This window comes from Staurois parvus, unplaced genomic scaffold (assembly GCF_062004578.1).
Source record: "Staurois parvus isolate SC_StPar_1 unplaced genomic scaffold, SC_StPar_1.0 ptg000066l, whole genome shotgun sequence".
In the NCBI taxonomy this organism is placed as follows: Eukaryota; Metazoa; Chordata; class Amphibia; order Anura; family Ranidae; genus Staurois; species Staurois parvus.
The window spans coordinates 6767533-6786193 of NW_028317862.1; the positions used below are offsets into that span (position 1 = coordinate 6767533).

Consider the following 18661-nt stretch of genomic DNA (forward strand, 5'->3'; position numbering starts at 1 on the left):
CATCAAACTCGATTACCCCTTGGCAGTGAGCCCTTAGACTTGAATGACACCACACTTCAGGTGTTTCCAACCTCACAGTCCATGTGCCATCACTGTGCAAAGGAAGGCACCACTTAGGGTTACCATCCAGAGGTTGTGCACTTGTTCTTTAATACATTGTGAATCACTCAGAAAATGTATTCAAATCTGAAAAGTCATGAATCTTGATCTGCACACAGCCAGGCCTTTAACATTTTCACAGATGTCAGCAACAGCAGCCTTTATGATTCTCTCATTACAATTTTCCATTAGCAAAGCTAGCACTTTATATAATAGGACAGTCTGGTTACAAGTCTAACCACTAAAATCTTGTTTTCCCACAAACAAATAGATTCTGGTATACTATAAGGATCTATGTGAAAGTGTGCTGCATTATTCTAACCTTTTAATTCCCTTGGAGGACCATCTGCTCTAGAAATTATCACCCCTGCCAACAGTCATTACTCCCAAAGGGAGTCCTTCCTAGGTAATCTTCTGTGGTCTAAAGTCTCCCATCGGAAGTGTAATTGTCAGATATATGACAACACACATCAAATAGAAATTGTCATACAAATAGGCGCTTATGCAGGCCATAGATGGGTCGAAAATCGGCCGATTTTTCGGCCGATTTTCAGATCGTTAGTGGGCTATTTGTTCGGCCATTTTTCGGTATTTTGGCAGATTTTTTTTATCGGTAAAGTTGGAAAAAAAAACGGCCGATTTTGCCGATCGGCCGATTTTCGCGGCAATGATGGGCAAATCGGCCAATTTTTTACCGGTAAAAAATCTGTGCATGAGCAGTGACCTGCAAGAGGAAGACAAAAAGAAGAAGAAGAAGAGGATGAAGAAGAAGAAGAAGAAGAAGAGGATGAAGAAGAAGAAGAGGATGAAGAAGAAGAAGAGGATGAAGAAGAAGAAGAAGAGGATGAAGAAGAAGAAGAAGAGGATGAAGAAGAAGAAGAAGAGGATAAAGAAGAAGAAGAAGAGGATGAAGAAGAGGAAGAAGAGGATGAAGAAGAGGAAGAAGAGGATGAAGAAGAGGAAGAAGAAGAGAATGATGATGAAGAAGAAGCAGAAGAAGAAGGATGATGAAGAAGAGGATGAGGATAAAGAAGAAGAAGAAGAAGAAGAGGGTGAGGATGATGAAGAAGAAGAAGAAGAAGAAGAAGAAGAAGAAGAGGATGAGGATGATGATGAAGAAGGATGAAAAATAAGAGGAATTCCAGTACGGCAAAAAGTGTCCCTGCAGAGAGCTCCGCTATTTCTTTGACAGTTCTTTGACATTTACAGCGGTTGCAACATTGTATCTATTTGTTTCTGAATAAAAACATCTGTATCCTAAATTGATACAAATAGATACAATGTTGCTATTGCTGTAAATGTCAAGGAACTGTCAAAGAAATAGCAGAGCTCTCTGCAGTGACACTTTTTGCCGGGATGAAAATCGGCCGATTTTTTTTACCATTGCTGGTAACGTCGGCCGCTTGAACGACCGATTTTTAGTTTTTTTAAAAGAAAAATCGGCCGTTTTTCTTTCCGTCTATGGCCTGCATTAGGTGGGATTTCCCAATGCAGGTGTCAGTGACCAGCAGTGAAGTGTCAAGTGCAGACAGAGTTAATCACAGTGTCCTCCAGTTCATCATCAAAAAATCTTTTTAAATTGTACATAAATGCAAAAACACCCCAAATAGAAAATAAAACGTTTATATTCATTTATCAGAAGTTGTATGATAGTGGGTACAGCTGCAGCCACCACAGACAACTATTTTAACCTGCTATAAACATGCATAAACAGACTGGCATTTTGTGCATTCCTGCCTGCTGATCCTCGGCCACAAGATGTGAAAGCATAAGATCAAAAAAATAAATAAAGCCCCTGAAAGAGCATAAAGCTACCACATCCATGAACTAAATACATAACACACTACCAATACCCCTTGAGACTTTAAAAGTATATATACATTTTTATAAAATACGGTTGATCATTAATTCACAAATAGTTCTCATACAGTATCCAGATGAAAGCCTCAATGTGTTTCAAATCAAGAGTCTAGATTTTCTTCAGGGGGCATAGCCGGATATCCTAATCCACATACATAATGAATGAATCTGACTAGAACCATAAAAGAACAGATACTTACTCCGGACCACCAGCACCAAAACGAACCAGAAAGTCCAACAAGGAACCCACAAGGATTCAAAATGCTAATGGGGGAAGAACAAAAAGGGCCACCATCCCCACATAAAAAAATGCCCCCTACCCAGAAATGCAAACTCACACATTATATATATATATATATATATATATATATATATACATACATACATACATACATACATACACACACATACACACGTGATTTTGCGCACCTGTGGTGCCCTGTAGCAGTACTTCTGCTATAGGGTAGACAGGAGGCGGTTAATTACTGTGACCTATGCCAACCCAGTATAGTATTTGCTCAGCAGTCATCTTTGCTGACAGTTCACCACTTTCCCTACACTGTACCGCCAATACCAGATAGAGTCACTGACTGCAGAATCTAGAGATCATCTTCTATGGCCGCTGCTCGTGACATTTATTCAAGCACGCACAGATTGCAAATATTTGTAATGCATATGTGCAGCAAGATGATCTCTTCTATGCTGTGTATCTTATTAACTTGATTGCTTATTTTACTGCACTTAGTTGCATTCCACCTATGGTTTTACTAGTGTACGCCAGTTCTGGGTGCCAGGACAATGAAAACCGGTTACATTAATGAACAGTAAAATTGAAAATCAGTGCTTCCACAAAAAGCTGTGACACTTACACAAAATGACAATGAATGAGGAGTAATAAAAAAAGAAAAATGATCTTTTCCGTGTGGGTCAAGACTTACCTTCCATCCTGTAACACTGTATGCTTTTCCCGCACTTCCTATCGTTATAGTCCTTTCCCACATTCCTGGTAAAGTTGCTGGAATAAGAAATAAAGGACACTGCAATCACTGTTTCATCACAACAGCAGCATAGGACATGAATAACAGTTTTGTGATGCATTAATGCACGTTAATTCTTGCATTAATGTGTGCTTTCTTAAGGCAAATGCCAACATACCCAAACTGCAGCTGACCCTGATTTGTGAACACAAAGCAGTGCAGTACAGAACAGAAGTTGGTGTGCCAAATCATCATTATCCTATGGACTGCATTGTGAATCTGCATAAGCATATTGGCTACAAATGCTCAGGATTTTACACCAATGACAGCCAAATGCAAAATAACAATCAGATTTATTATTGCATTTCTAACAACTTCCTCAGTTGCTGCAATTCAAATAATATTTACAACTAAATACCTAACTGAAATGCAAATATTTGAACAGTGAACCTGCCAGATGTTTGTAATATCCTATAGCATCCCTGTAATCTTCATCTCTGGAAAGTGGCTTCAACACTTCTAGGTACTAGGCTGATAGTGCTGAGCAATGCTACGATGCCTAACTAGCTCACAGCACATACCCTCCTCATAAAGCGGAGTTCCACTCATCTGTCAAAAAATAAAAGTCAGCAGCTACAAAAACTGTATCTGCTGACTTTTAAAAAACAGCCACTTACCTGTCCCTTGGTCCCGTGGTGTGTCCCCCGCAGCCCGTTTCACCGGCCATCCTGGATTCCAGGAGGCCGGCATCTTCAGTGTGGGCACCTGGCTGTGACTGCTTGCGGCTTCACAGCCGGGTACCCACTGCACATGTGCGAGTAGAGCTGCACTTTCTGCATGGTCTTGTAGTCTTCTGGGACCTGTCACATGTCCCAACAGACTACAGGAAAGGAGGGAGGGAGGACACCTTCTGTGTCCGATCGCCTAGGCAATCAGACTGGAAATGGGAGCGTGTACCTGTCAAATTCAGGTACCCGTTCCCCCGCCCCCAAGGTGCCAATCCTTAATGGGGAGCGGGGGAGCAGTCCTTAAAGCGGAACTTCCCCTTTTGGGTGGAGCTCCGCTTTAAGGGAAGGAGGGAGGGGCTGTGAATATATAAACAGGAGTTTCAGTATTAGGAGTACCTAAGGGCACTAGGGATTTCTTTAATGCCTGCATGATTGGACAAAATGGTGTTTGTGACATTTATTAAAGTTGGAAATAAACGTTTTGTTAAAGCACTAAGAATTTTTTTATTTTTTCATTGTTCTGATTGCACTAAACCAGGGAAATGTGGACCCTTAAAAGCAATATTAAACTCTCAGTTTTTAAAGAACTTTCAGCAGCAGATATAATCACCTACTGAATGTGCAGCTTCTTTATCTTTTAAAAGTAAGAGTTCACCTTCGGGAACATGTTCTACCCGCTTTTAGGGTGATCTTCTCCCAGCACCTGCTTTCACAATTTGAAAAGATTGCAGCCATGCGTGGCACCACCCAGATGGCCACGTCAACTATTCACAGAGTTCTGTGAATGAATACCTATAAGTACAGTCAGCCTTTGCAGATGACAGCTTGTAGTTCTCAATGAACTGCAAGGGCGCTTGTCAGCACTCTTGTATTCCGTTGAGCTTCCTGGTCTGCAGTAACTGCTTGTATTAGAGGCATGGGCAGTCAGCTACACTGACTGCAGGAGCCTAATATTGCACCTGCAATCTGCTGTTCACGGGTCCAGTGCTTTATAGGCTCCTAAGAATAAATAAATAAATTAAAAAAATAGTAAATGCACATTTTTACCTGCAAAAAAATGTGCTTTTTTTTTTTTTTTAAGGTGAACTTATTCTTTAATCCTTTTCTATGTTTCAGTTTAAGCAGGTGCCACGTTGACTGCCCCGGGTCTTCTCTTTCAGAGTGGCTCCTTCCTCCTGCAGCATCCTATGGGGTCACTCTTGTATGCAGGGACTAGAGCCATGTCTCCCTACACTGGGTGCATCAACACACAACCTCATTGCTTAGCAAGGCACTCCCCTGCTCCCACCCATTCTCCAAGCTAAAATACTGGCTTGGGACTGCACTGTCCATTGGTAACTTTTTCTGTGAAGACCAGAATTTCAGGGAAGGAGCACTGAGAGAGCAGAAGCCAGGACCACTAAAAGATGTAAACTGCAAGCGCTGGGGTAAAGATTTTGACAAATAGTTTACAGGGGAGTTTTTATTTTATTTTACTTAAGCTAAAACACTGTGGGTTTCATACCACTTTAGTCCTGCAAATTGTGCATAATCCCGGGACTTGGAATTACCTTACTAAAGGGGTACATCAGGAGGCACAGACTGCAATGGACAGGAAATTGTGTGCAATGGGTAAATTATACATCTCTCCGTGGTGTCCATAACTGAGAATGCTGCTACAGTCAGTTCACAAGACTTCAATTCAAACAATAGCACTAGACACAGAAATGTGCTGGAAGCAGTTAGAGGGGATAGAAGTGATTTACAGCAGTGTTCCAATGAAACACACCACAGAGGTTAGAGAATAGTTTGCAGATTGCACTTACTCCCCCAAACACTACCAGATAATGCTTCCCAGAGTTTTACTTAAATGTAGTCTGGAGATGTTTTTTCCTAATTTGTCCATGTGCAACACAGTTTAATTTTGCTACAATGTAATATAAACAAAACTTAAGGTATAATTAAAAGGCAAAAACTTTTTTTTTCAGTTTTGGATAGAATAGAGAAGGATTAGAACCCCTGTCGGTTTTTTATTGCTGTCTGTGTCCCTGTTAAGGAGATTTCCCCCCCCCCCCCCATTTGTTCTATTTACCATTGTCAGTGAAAGTTGAAGAAAATCCCAAATTTTGGGTTGTCACCAGAAAAGTAATAGAGCAGAAATATTCCAATGGAGACACTAGTTCTGGTGACCTGAGGGTCCCCAAGGAATTCCCTTCAGTTATAGGAATTTCCTCCCATTTCCTGTTCGGCTATGGGACAGGAAGTGAAAGTAAATCTCCACAATGGGGCACAGATGACAAAAAAAAAAAAAAAAAAAAAATCTGACAGGGGTTATAATCTTACCTTGCTTTATCCAAATTGAAAAAAAAAAGAAAAAAAAAAAGGTTTTGCCTATAGTTCTACATTATTGCATCAGTTTCACATTACCTATTTTTACATGCCGGCTTCCAGAGAACACCAACCATTCATAGACTTCATCACTAATACAGAGTGTGTCATGTTTTATACACAAGTCTGCAATGACCTGTAACTCTTGTGCTGTGTATACCTGAAAGAGCAGGAGAAAATGAAAAATGTTCAAATGTAAGTAAAACCAACGTTAAAGAAACAAAAAGTAGGTGCAGAGGGAGAGCGAAAGATTTTGTATAATTTTACGGTTACTAAAATTACTTTTGTTCATTCATTGTACAGCCAGCTACAACATTCTAAAAAGTGACAAAGTAAAAAATTGCTTCCTTCCTGGGGGGTTCTGAACATTGTGGATGTACACTATTCCAGAAAGGAAACTTCCTGCCCATTGGCTTTCAGGCGCTTCTAACAGTTTTCCTTTTACTGCTTCCCCAGGCATGATCATGTGACTATAGATGGACAGCCCTCCAATTAGCACTCAGGAAGAAGGAACTGAGTGTATAGGCCAGTTTCAATATAGATGCCAGCTGGTAGGCTTTCCCAATGATGTTTGGCAAAATCCTTCCAATGTAACTGACTGGGGAATATGCTCAGCAAAATGGAGTCACACCATTCATAAAGTGCGCAATCTTTGAAGTGATAACAATGAGCAAAATTCAAATACAATGTTAATGTTCAGTCCCAACATGTGAATAATTGGTGCAACGGTGCTGTATCTTTTAACGGTGAATCTCCATACTGAAATGACAAGTGCTTCACTGTGTTCACACTGGTGCCCCACATAGATGTAAACTCACCATCATTTCATGACCACGTATCTTTAGGTAAGTCACACTCGCTTTTGGGATTATCCCAGTATGCAATCTGGTCCTGATGGCCGATATTCCTTCGCCCTTATAACCATGGTTGCTGGTAATAACCAATAACTTTCCACTAGGACTGTATCAATGTTAGGAAACTCCTCTCCTCCACAGGCAGTATTTCATATTTTCAGCATAAATTAAAACAAAACCAAACATCCCATAGTGTAAAACTGTATAGAACTCTAATATGGGGTCAAACAATAGAAATGCCACTCACAAAAAAACTGCCTTTCCTGGCACTAGGTGTATTCAGCTTTGTATATTATGAATGGGAATGGGAATTTTTTTTGTACTTCCAGAAGACAATCCTGAACGTGTCAAGGGCTTATGACGCAACGTCTGCTGACGTCACTTCCGGTATTTGAAATGCACGCTGGGACGCAGCGGCCATCTTAATTTTTCTGCTTACTAGTCTTTATGAATGGGGGCTGCATTTGTTTTCTTTTTTTATGCCCTCCCCCCTTTTTTTTTACCTGGGGATCCTGCCAATACTACACCTCCTGTCCTAGTTGACAATGCCCACTTCATGTTCGGCACATACGCAGCTTCTGTACCTATGGAGTAGCGGCACTGTAAATCTAGGACAGGATGTGTGTTAGGACTACAGCTCTCACTTTTCTCATAGCAAAACACAGGGGAAGGTATGTAGTCCATATACAAGTGAACTGGCTAGGACTGATAATACTGCAGAGTGCAACGACTCATAAAGATATAACAAAACATATTCACTGGTATATAACAGACCAAAAGGAAACAGAGATGTTCATTGTTAGGGATTACAAACATTTTACATGGTTTCTTTCTGCGTCAGTATTTCTGTAATGCTAGCCACCCATGGCAATTTTCAGGCAATTCCAACCACTTTTAACCAGTTTACAATCACAAAAACCACTAAACCAATTTATATCAAACTCCAACATACACTGACCATTTTGTGGCACTAAAACTGTTGTCGGTAGGCTACATTCATCCATTTTTGCAATCAAAATAGTTTAAGTCAGTGCTTCTGTAATGATGACCACACATGCAAAGTTAACCACTTTCAACCAGCTTACAATCACAAAAACAACCCAATTCAAATGAACTGAACATCAACACAACCACTTCACGAGCAGTTTGTTGGTGGCAATCAAAAGCTGGTTGAAATTGTCTGAAAACGTGTGTGACCTGCATGAATGTGGGATACATGCCAAAGGCAACACTTGTCCTAGCCGTACATAGTACTCAGTGGCAGGGTTTAGAATTTGTACCAGAAAAAGTGACTGGAATTACAATAGACAAATCTTACATCCCGAGATACTGTACAAAAAATGTCCTATGGATAGCTTGTGCGAAAAAACAGAACAGAACGGTCTCTTACGGGCCATTCCAGGGTGTTCACACTTGTATATAATCTTGTTACTGAAATACAGTGCAATCACAGTACCTACCTTGCCCATAGGATTGTTTGGAGTGTTCAGTATAATGGCCTTTGTCTTGGAACTGAATTTGCTGGCTAGTTCTCCAGGGTCTAAAACCCAGTCAGAACTCAATACTGTTCCTTTTCCACTATCCTTCTGTGTATGGAAAGCATAAATATACAATATTATACCATATAATAAGTATAAGATGGACACATAATACACCATATGAAAAAAAAAAAAATTGCTAACATTTCATGCGACAATGAACGGTTTACAGCCACAACTGTCCCATAATTTAAAGGTACTTAAAGCATTAACAGTCTTCCCCTTTCTCCACAGCAGACGAATGACTCAGCACTTGTTTTTCTCAGGGATAGGCTAACACAGAGTAATGCTTACCAGCAATCTTCCTCCCCACTGGTTCCAGTCTGTCAGCTGATGCCCCAAAGTCACTCTTCTTGGCAGTCTCTGACCAATCTTGTTGCTGCCCCTCTTGGCAGTGTCACCATGTACAGTGTAGGATCAGCAGAATAGGATGTGATGGCTGAATGTCCACATTCCAGAGCTGGGAAGTAGTGGACCTGACTGCCAGCTGTGATGGGACTGCGAATTAAGGTAATTATTACTGTGTTTTATCCCATCTCCTTAAAAAAAACAAAATCACTAGAGCCTTCATCTAGTCTGGGGGTAGATTTTTTTTTTTTTAATGCCTGAAATTAGACTATAACACCTTCCCAACGAGTGTATGCATATATGTGGCACTATGGAAGTCACAAGGCTCTGCCTTGGCTAAACAGCTACTAAGCTCAGTATGTGAACCACTTTAAAGCCTAAATGTGCCTGCTTTTTTCAGGCCCCATAGCTACTGAACCAGTTGTTAAATACATTTTATCAGCTATATAAAAGAGCCTGAAGGGCCTGCTTTGGCCAGCTCACATAGGAAACTACTGTATATTGCTTTTGTTCCATGTCAAAGGCCAAAAGCATCACAATTTACCTTGTTCAGACTGACAAGATGGCAATGTCATGTAAAAGGCTTGAGAGTCTAATTTCCCCTGGTCAATCCTAAACATTGGCTTGCAGCACTTATTTTGCCTTGCACAGATAGAAGCTAAAGCTGGCCAAAGATGGGTACAATTTCAAAGGTAAATTCTTAAGAAAAGACTGTTCTAAGAAATTTCCATATAAAAAGTCTCCCAAACAGCAGTAAGGAGAACAAAATCCAATAGGACTTTAAACCCTTCCCACAGCCGTCTCCCGGTCTTTAAGAGCTTCTAGATAGGGCATCTGGGTCATGTGACCGCTGTGATTGGCTGTCACAATTGGAAAGCTCCCGAAATTATGAATCAGGAGCTTGCCAATCCTTGCTGGCTACCATGCTGGGAGCATGTGGGCAGCGCACTCTCAGCATAGTAAGTTGTACATGTTGTGTGGAGACACCATCAGAACCCCCAACTGTCCAGAAAATGGGTTGTGTGATACGAAAATAGATCCAAGTTGGCTCATAATTTCTTATTGGATTGGTTTGAAAAGAGACCCCTTAATGTATCACCTGCAGGATAAAGGACATTCTGTGGACTGGCATTTTATTTCTGGTGCTTAATATGAGATCCTCAGTGGGTGAGAATTGTGGCTCTCTCCCATGACCTAAGAGTAAAGCCATGTCTATCTTCAAAATTTAGGCCTGAATCCTGAGGAAGCAATTGGACTGCGAAAAGCTTCAATCCCTTACACCATTGTTACATTTGTACTTATATAATTATTATTATTATACAGGATTTATAAAGTGCCAATAGTTTACACAGCGCTTTACAATATAAAGGGGGACAGTACGATTACAATACAGTTCAATACAGAAGGATTGTAATGACAACATGGCAGCTGATGCACTTTAGTGCATGCCTTTTTAATTTATTTTAATCATTGTAATAAAGACTTGTTGTATTTTAACTCACTGTGACTGTATATTCCTATTAGGGCACATTTAAAATCCCACTGGATTTAATTCTCCCTACTGCTGGTTGGAAGTTTTTTTTTTACGGAAATTGATTGAAATTAGGGATAGTGGCTTAATGAGAAAATTGAAAGGCAGCTCCACCCACATTTATTGCATGTAATATTCTAAGAAAGTTTGTTTGATTTTCTAATCATTAGTGGGTCAAATCAACATTTGTTTTTGAACGCAGTGACAATAATATTCTAAGCAGCAGGATGGAAAATGTTTCACACAAACAAATTAATTTCTAACAGTTTAATGAGCATACGCATTTTCCCTAGCCTTTTCCAAAGAATTTTTGTTCTGAATTATATCCATCTATGGCCAGCTTAAGACTTTTATAATTATGTCAGCCATTTGAAGTGCCTGAACCAGGGGCGGACTGACAACTCATGGGGCCACTGGGCAATAGGGGATCATAGGGCCCCTGTGTCTTTGCCCAAACTCAAAAAAGCCTATGAAAAAGGTACCAGGGGCATCTCATGGGGCCCCCTACTGACCCCGGGCCCTCGGGCAATGCCCGAGTTTTCAAATGGTCAGTCCGTCCCTGGCCTGAACTTCCTACTTCAAGTTCAAAGACTGACCCACAGCCCCATATGTCTAATTTCACCCTGATCACACAGAAGCCGAGCCATTGAACAGCTAGCAGCACCTTGCCTTGGTCATGCAGATACACTGAGCTACTGTTCATTTTGTCTGCCATATCATAGCTTTGAAACATCGGTTTTGCCTAGTTCACACGGACCCAGAGATGCCTGTTCAGGTTTCAGAACACCTATTTTCCTAAAAAGAGCCACTAAGCCAGTAAAAATATATGGACAAGATATTAAATAATTCTACCCGTTATAGTCCCTTTCAAAGTGACTAGATCCTTCAGTTGTTTTATCAGCAATGGTGCCTCACAGACAATCGAATTCAAAATTAAACTCTAAAGCTGACTTTTCCTATAAAAAAAAAATGTTCATATAATACTTACATATCTCAGTGGAATGTGGACAGGCATCGCCCCAGCCATCTTTATCATAGGCTCATAACAGTCATAAAATGGATCAATAATCATCACCTGTATCACAAAACATAAAAAGCAGAGAATAGTATGAAATAAAATAGTGATGGTATCTACCAATGGTTACGATCATTGTTACTGATGTATACAAAAGAAAAACTACTGCTTTCGCAAAAAAGAACACTTCCCTTGGTAGTCACCGATTTATATATGGATGAACTTGAAATCATCAAGAGCTGGTGTGCACTAAGTGTAATAAGCAGCTCTAGCAAACCATCCCACACATGATTATATAGGATTTATAATAATAGGTCATACGTGCATGATCAAACTTTGTAGTGGTGTAATAAGTTATTTTACTGCCAACTCTAAGGAATTAGTACAGATTTTGGACCCCACTACAGCATTTGCATAGGCTACAATAAACTTTGCCATAAAAAAAAAAAAAAAAAAAAAAATCAGCCAGAGGCTTGTACACAGGCTTGTAAATGCGTGCCTACAAAGCAATGTGAACCACAAGCATTTACAAAGCTTCTTATAATTCTCACAAATTATGAGATATTGGAAATCACTTCTTATTGACCATGGGAAGGCACTGCGCTTAAATCCTTTGGACAATGTAATTAGTGTGAGACGTGTTTCTATCTAAGCCTAATGGAAGTTTCTGAACCAATAATTAATCATCAAAACGAATGTTCTATGTTGGCAAAAAGACACAATAGTTGATGTTCTAAAAGATAAGATTATCTCAGGATACTTGAGTGTTAGACAATTGATGATCAATGAGAACAAGAAAGAAACACAATTCAAAATTTTACACACAGCATACCTGGGATTTTATCCTAATTTATATATTTTATCAGAAAATGTAAGGAGACGAAAGCCATGTTCACTCACTGCTTATGACTTTGTAGACATATTCTATGCTTTTTGGAAAAAAGGTTTCCAATACATCACTGAAATTATGGGTTTGATTTGGCCTCAGACTCCTATATGAATATTTGGAAAGAGCCAATTTCATCAACCCATGTGACTTCCAGTGGACACACATCTATCCATTGGCAGCCAGACGGTGCATTACAAAAGCAGGAAGTCCGGTTCCCCTCTGAATATTTCATAACTTAGACAAAGCTTGTAATATTTTTTTTACATTGAAAAGATGGATGTGGATAGGCGGAAATGCATTGAGAAGTCTTTAATAGGGCTTAGATAAATAAATGTCTACATTTAAATCTACAACTTGGCACATCATGGAAAATCTAGGGGGCATTTTAGAGGCTAGGAGACTGACATAAATACAAAGCATTTGTCATAACTCATAGATATTCCTCTTATATTGGCTGGCTGAACTTATGTTATTATCCTTCTTTTCTTTTGTTGGGTTTTCCAACATCTGTTGCATTTTACCTTCAGGTATGAGAAAACTATCCACAACTTTATAATATGTCCTGACTGTCCTCACACCCAGAGGCCCAATAAAAAGTATAAATGTTATTACCTACGTGAATTCTACCACCTAAAGTGATTGTAAAGGCTGAAGGTTTTTTTACCTTCATACATTCTATGTGTGCTGCTCTCCCCACAGCCCCCCCTAATACTCACCTGAGCCCCCTCTCGATCCAGCTATGTGCACAGAAGCCTCAGCTGTCCCAGGCCTCTCTTTTCTGATTGGCTGAGACACAGCAGCGAGAGCCACTGGCTCCCAGATAAAGAATTAAGAGACAAGGGATAATATACATTGACGAGAAACCATGCTACTCTTGTTTTCAAACACCTGTAAACACAAAATGATTTCACTAGCATCTTAAGCTAACCATAGAATGTAAAAGGTGGTCAGATGTAAACTAGGTGAGAGATGAACTGCAGACATTTCCAATGAAATGGGAAAAACAGTAGCAGCTGAAAAGGATTTTCTAACGTGCCCACTTGCTATTTCCCTGATATATTTTAATGTAGAAAGTTAGCTGGTAGTGTCTAAGACTACCTAAAAGATAATAGAGCAACACCTGATCTTGGCCAAAAAAATGGCAAAATTAGGATACTTTTCACCTAAAGTCTACAAAAACCTTTATCATTCCATTATGCCAACTTGAAAAATGCCCTGGAAAAGGAGAATCACAACATTTTATACATAATGATACAGTAACATGTAGATTATCACATTTACATATATAAATAAAAAGTCTTTAGGATTTCTTTAAGACAACAATGAAACTCACTTCATCACCTTCTTCTACTAACCCCTGGATTGCACTGAAAAGGGATCCATATGCTCCCACTGTTACAAGGATATCTTTGTTTGGATTGATCTTCCTTCCAGTCACTTTGCCATAAACCTGAGAGAGGGCATCTACCAGTGGTGGGTGACCCTTTAAAAAGTATTGCAGATCAGTTGTACAATATTGACAAACAGATTTTACAAAGATACTCAGCTAATGCAACTCTTAATGCAAATACTGAATATATCCAGATCTCAGTTATTTCCAATTACATTTTTGAAAACACAAGCTCAATAAAAGAACAATGAATCACTTAAGTGGCCAGAAAAGAATCACTATGGATTTTAAGCAGCAGTTCCTCCTGTGGCTCTCAGGAGAGTAGGTGCAGCTGCCAGCCGTATTCACTATCATGACAGCCACACCTATTCGCAGCTCTCTACACAGCCAGCAATTACCTGTGGTGATCACTGCTGGACACACTGGGGTTTATTTACTAAACCTGGTTGACTCAGAATCTTGGGCACCTGTGCATGGTAGCCAATCAGCTTCTAACCTCAGCATGTTCAGTTAAGCTTCAGCAATAAAACCTGGAAGCTGATTGGTTTTTATGCAGAAGTGGACAAGATTCTGAGTCAACCAGGTTTAGTAAATAAACCCCACTTTGTCTGCATCCAGCAGCGATCACCGCAGGTAATCACTGGCTTCACTAAGGGCCACAAATAGATGCGGCTGCCAGCGATCTGTCATTCAACTGAACAGGCCCTGCGGCCGCACCTGTCCTCTGAGAGCCGCAGGAGGAACTGATCATCAGCTATTATAATTGTTACTGTATTTTATGTGTGGCTCAAGACAATTTATCTTCTTCCAATGTGGCCCAGGAAAATCAAAAGGTTGAACAGCCCTGGCTTATATGTAATGTTTCTTTTTATCAATGTCACTATATGGTGTAAAAAATAGATGTAAACAACTAATCCTAAGAAGGGAAGTGTAGAGGCAAGGCTGTCCCTAGGTTCCCTTATAGAGAGAAATCAGAAACAAAGCTGAAATGTTCTATTGTGGAGAAGCCGAGAGCGCTGGCAGGGGTCCCTAGAAGAGGAAGAACGGGGCCGCTCTGTGCAAAACCATTACACAGAGCAGGCAAATACAGGTGAAACTCAAAAAATTAGAATATCGTGCAAAAGTTCATTTATTTCAGTAATGCAACTTAAAAGGTGAAACGAATAAATGAGATAGACTCATTACATGCAAAGCAAGATAGTTCAAAACGTGATTTGTCATAATTGTGATGATTATGGCTTACAGCTCATGAAAACCCCAAATCCACAATCTCAGAAAATTAGAATATTGTGAAAAGGTGCAATATTCTCGGCTCAAAGTGTCCCATTCTACTCAGCTAATTAAGCCATAACACCTGCAAAGGTTTCCTGAGCCTTTAAATGGTCTCTCAGTCTGGTAGGAATCACAATCGTGGGAAAGACTGCTGACCTGACAGTTGTGCAGAAAACCATCATTGACACCCTCCATAAGGAGGGAAAGCCTCAAAAGGTAATTGCAAAAGAAGTTGGATGTTCCCAAAGTGCTGTATCAAAGCACATTAATAGAAAGTTATGTGGAAGGGAAAAGTGTGGAAGAAAAAGGTGCACAAGCAGCAGGGATGATGGCAGCCTGGAGAGGATTGTCAGGAAAAGGCCATTCAAAAGTGTGGGGGACTTTCACAAGGAGTGGACTGAGGCTAGAGTCAGTGCATCAAAAGCCACCACACATAGACGGTGTAGCAATCGTACGTACACAGATGGACGCGGTCATCCATCTTGCATCTCTCTCTCACTCCAATCCCCCTCCTCAGGAATGTGGTCTGTGTGTGTATGCGGAGTTCAAAAGGTATCAGGCCTCAGCTGGAGAGCTTCATGGTTATAAATCCCAAATTAGCTGGTGCCCGGGTGTCTGTTAGCTTCTCAGTCTGAGATATCATGAAACCATAAACCAGTCCTTCACTGGGCTTCAAAAGACATTCCAGCTAGCCGTAAAACAAACCTCACATTTAAAACCCACTTTTCCATATATATTTATATCTTAAGGTAGGAAATAATTACATAAACATAAAGCATATATTCGGATAGCTCAGTTTAATGAGTCATCTGATATCTTACACCTTAGTGGAAGTCTACAGGAGAGCAGAAAGCCATATAGTTCTAGCTGAAATAGTCAAATATGGCATGTTTGATATCTAGACGTTCAGCAGATGATTCTGCATATTAATCTACCCATGGATAGAATGTACATGTACCTAGGGAAGGTTATTGCCCTGGTATAACTTGTGAGGGATTTTGGTTCTAGCCTGAGTCCCCCGCCTACAACACCCCTCCCCAAACTTGTGAGGCGATTGGTTCTCTGCTGTAAGGAGACACCCTGCTGAGTTCCTAGAAAAAGGTTGTTATGCTTGGAGCAGTTGAAGAATACTCCCTTTTAACATCGGAACCCTTTTGCTCAGGACCCTTGAATCTGCTTAACCCAGGACTTTTGGCAAGTACTCTACCTTTCTAAATTTATGTTGTTATCTCTCTGTTGTGGTATTGCTCTCTGTATTTATATATACATATTGGCTACATCTTTTTCTGTAAATATTTTTATTGCACCCATTACCCCTTTTTAGTAATAAATCCTATTATCTGAAAAGTGTTGAACTGTTTCCAAAGCTCCTTAAGGCAAACTAAGAATCCCTGTCTCTGAAGAGCGCTACTGTGTGTTCCAAACCTCTATATATCTCTGCCTGCAGTGACAGTGGTATACAGACGATTATTCAAACATCATAGTGTTATTGCTAATATTGGTGAGTTTCCTCTTTCTCTGTACAAAATGGAGGTGGTGGCAGTGTGAAGGGTTAATTGCGTAATTAACCTGACCCAGTAACAATCGCTCTCAGGCTGCGGTACATAGATTGTGGTCCATTAGCTGGAAAATCTTTGTGCAGGGTGCAGCTGAGCGTGGTATTGTTACACACAAGACAGCGCTGTTTTAGGTTGGCTAGTCCTTCGGTCACGAGTTGGTGAGAAGGGCTAGGGTCTGACGCCGCGATCGTCACAGACAGATCCTGGACATGGGCTTCAAATGTAGTATTCCTCCTGTCAAGCTGTTCCTGAACAACAAACAACGTCAGAAGCGTCTTACCTAGGCTAAAGAAAAACAGACCTGGTCTGTTGCTCAGTGGTCTAAAGTCCTCTTTTCTGATGAGAGCAACTTTTGCATCTCATTTGGAAACCAAGGACCCAGAGTATGGAGGAAGAATGGAGAGGCACACACTGCAAGATGCTTAAAGTCCAGTGTGAAGTTTCCACAATCTGTGTTGATTTGGGGAGCCATGTCATCTGCTGGTGTTGATCCACTGTGCTTCATTAAGTCCAGGGTCAATGCAGCCGGCTACCAGGAGATTTTGGAGCACTTCATGCTTCCTTCCGCAGATGAGCTTTATGGGGATGCGGACTTCATTTTCCAGCAGGACTTGGCACCTGCCCACAATGCTAAAAGCACCAAAACCTGGTTCAATGACTATGGGATTACTGTGCTTGATTGGCCAGCAAGCTCGCCTGACCTGAACTCCATAGAGAATCTATGGGGCATTGCCAAGAGAAAGATGAGAGACATGAGACCGAACAATGCAGAAGAGCTGAAGGCCGCTATTGAAGCATCCTGGTCTTCCATAATACCTCAGCAGTGCCACAGGCTGATAGCTTCCATGCTACACCGCATTGAGGCAATAATTGCTGCAAAATGGGCCCAAACCAAGTACTGAGTACATATGCATGCTTATACTTTTCAGAGGTCCAATATTGTTCTATGTACAATCCTTGTTTTATTGATTGCATGTAATATTCTAATTTTCTGAGATTGTGGATTTGGGGTTTTCATGAGCTGTAAGCCATAATCATCACAATTATGACAAATTACGTCTTTAACTATCTTGCTTTGCATGTAATGAGTCTATCTCATATATTAGTTTCACCTTTTAAGTTGCATTACTGAAATAAATGAACTTTTGCACGATATTCTAATTTTTCGAGTTTCACCTGTATAACATGAAACCAAAAGGTCCCAAAAGCACTTAGAGGATAGGCTCTTGCATAAAAGGTGTCGCCATGTCAATTCCAAGACTGGAATACCAATCAAGTCTCTGTGACACCAAACTTGTAAAATAAGGCACAAGCTAATTTATTGCAAATAAAACACCTGCTCTCTATGGTAATGTACCAGCCAGAGCAAAAAAAATGATGAAGTTCAATAAAATCCGCAATAAATGCACAACAAAGTAAAGTCATCCAGTTAGATGTAAGCTTACATAGCTTCAACAGTGGCAGAGGTGAGCCAATGTTGGTAAACAGGACTGTTCTACCCACCAGTGACTCTGGTTGAGCTGTAAGGACCCACCGTCAACGGGTCCATTAGGATTCTGGGAGTCTCTCGGTAACCTGCTAGGGCTCAGAGGCAGCGCACCGGAAGTGACATCAAAGATCTTCCTGAAGGAATGCCGCTAACCACATCTGGGACACAGGGTGGAACCGCACAGGATGAAGACCTCAACGGTCACCATGACAACACGTTTTGGGCATAACCCCTTCTCATCTCACCAGTGCCTAAAGCTCTACCAGAGTCACTAGTGGTTAGAATACAGTCCTGTTTACCAACGTCGGCTCACTGCTGGCACTCTTGAAGTTATGCAAGCTTACATCTCCCTGGATGGCTTTTCTTTATTGTGCATTGCTACTTTTATTGAACTTTATCCCACCTTGCTGTGGCTGGTACATTACCATTGATCAAGTACAGTGCATGTGTTTTATCTACAATAATTTGCCTTGTGCCTCTTGTTTTACAAGTTTAGGGTCACAGAGACTTAATTAGTATTCAGGTCTTGGAATTGACATGGTGACAACTTTTATTCAAGCACCTATACCTCTAAGTGCTTTTGGGACATTTGGTTTCAGGATTGCTTCTTTTCACCACTCCTGGTGATTTTCCTGTGAAGCATCTGGAGACTAGCAGCTACTATAGACTAGAGTCATTCTATATTTACCTCACTGCCTAAACAAAAAGTTATATATAACTTGTCTGCAAATATCTGTATTATATA

The 18661-nt window shown here is 40.5% G+C and overlaps 1 protein-coding gene across 2 annotated transcripts in view; it reads right to left on the minus strand.

Annotated features, from left to right (window-relative positions):
• KYAT3 (kynurenine aminotransferase 3) overlaps nucleotides 1-18661 on the minus strand; it is a 70569-nt gene that overhangs the window by 20435 nt on the left and 31473 nt on the right. For both annotated transcript variants that reach the window (XM_089668906.1, XM_089668907.1), the window contains 5 exons: nucleotides 13540-13689; nucleotides 11291-11377; nucleotides 8346-8471; nucleotides 6071-6191; nucleotides 2898-2974 (listed from right to left, as the gene is read on the minus strand). In XM_089668906.1, coding sequence (XP_089525032.1) covers nucleotides 2898-2974; nucleotides 6071-6191; nucleotides 8346-8471; nucleotides 11291-11377; nucleotides 13540-13689 — 561 coding nt within the window. The remainder of the gene's footprint in view (nucleotides 1-2897; nucleotides 2975-6070; nucleotides 6192-8345; nucleotides 8472-11290; nucleotides 11378-13539; nucleotides 13690-18661) is intronic.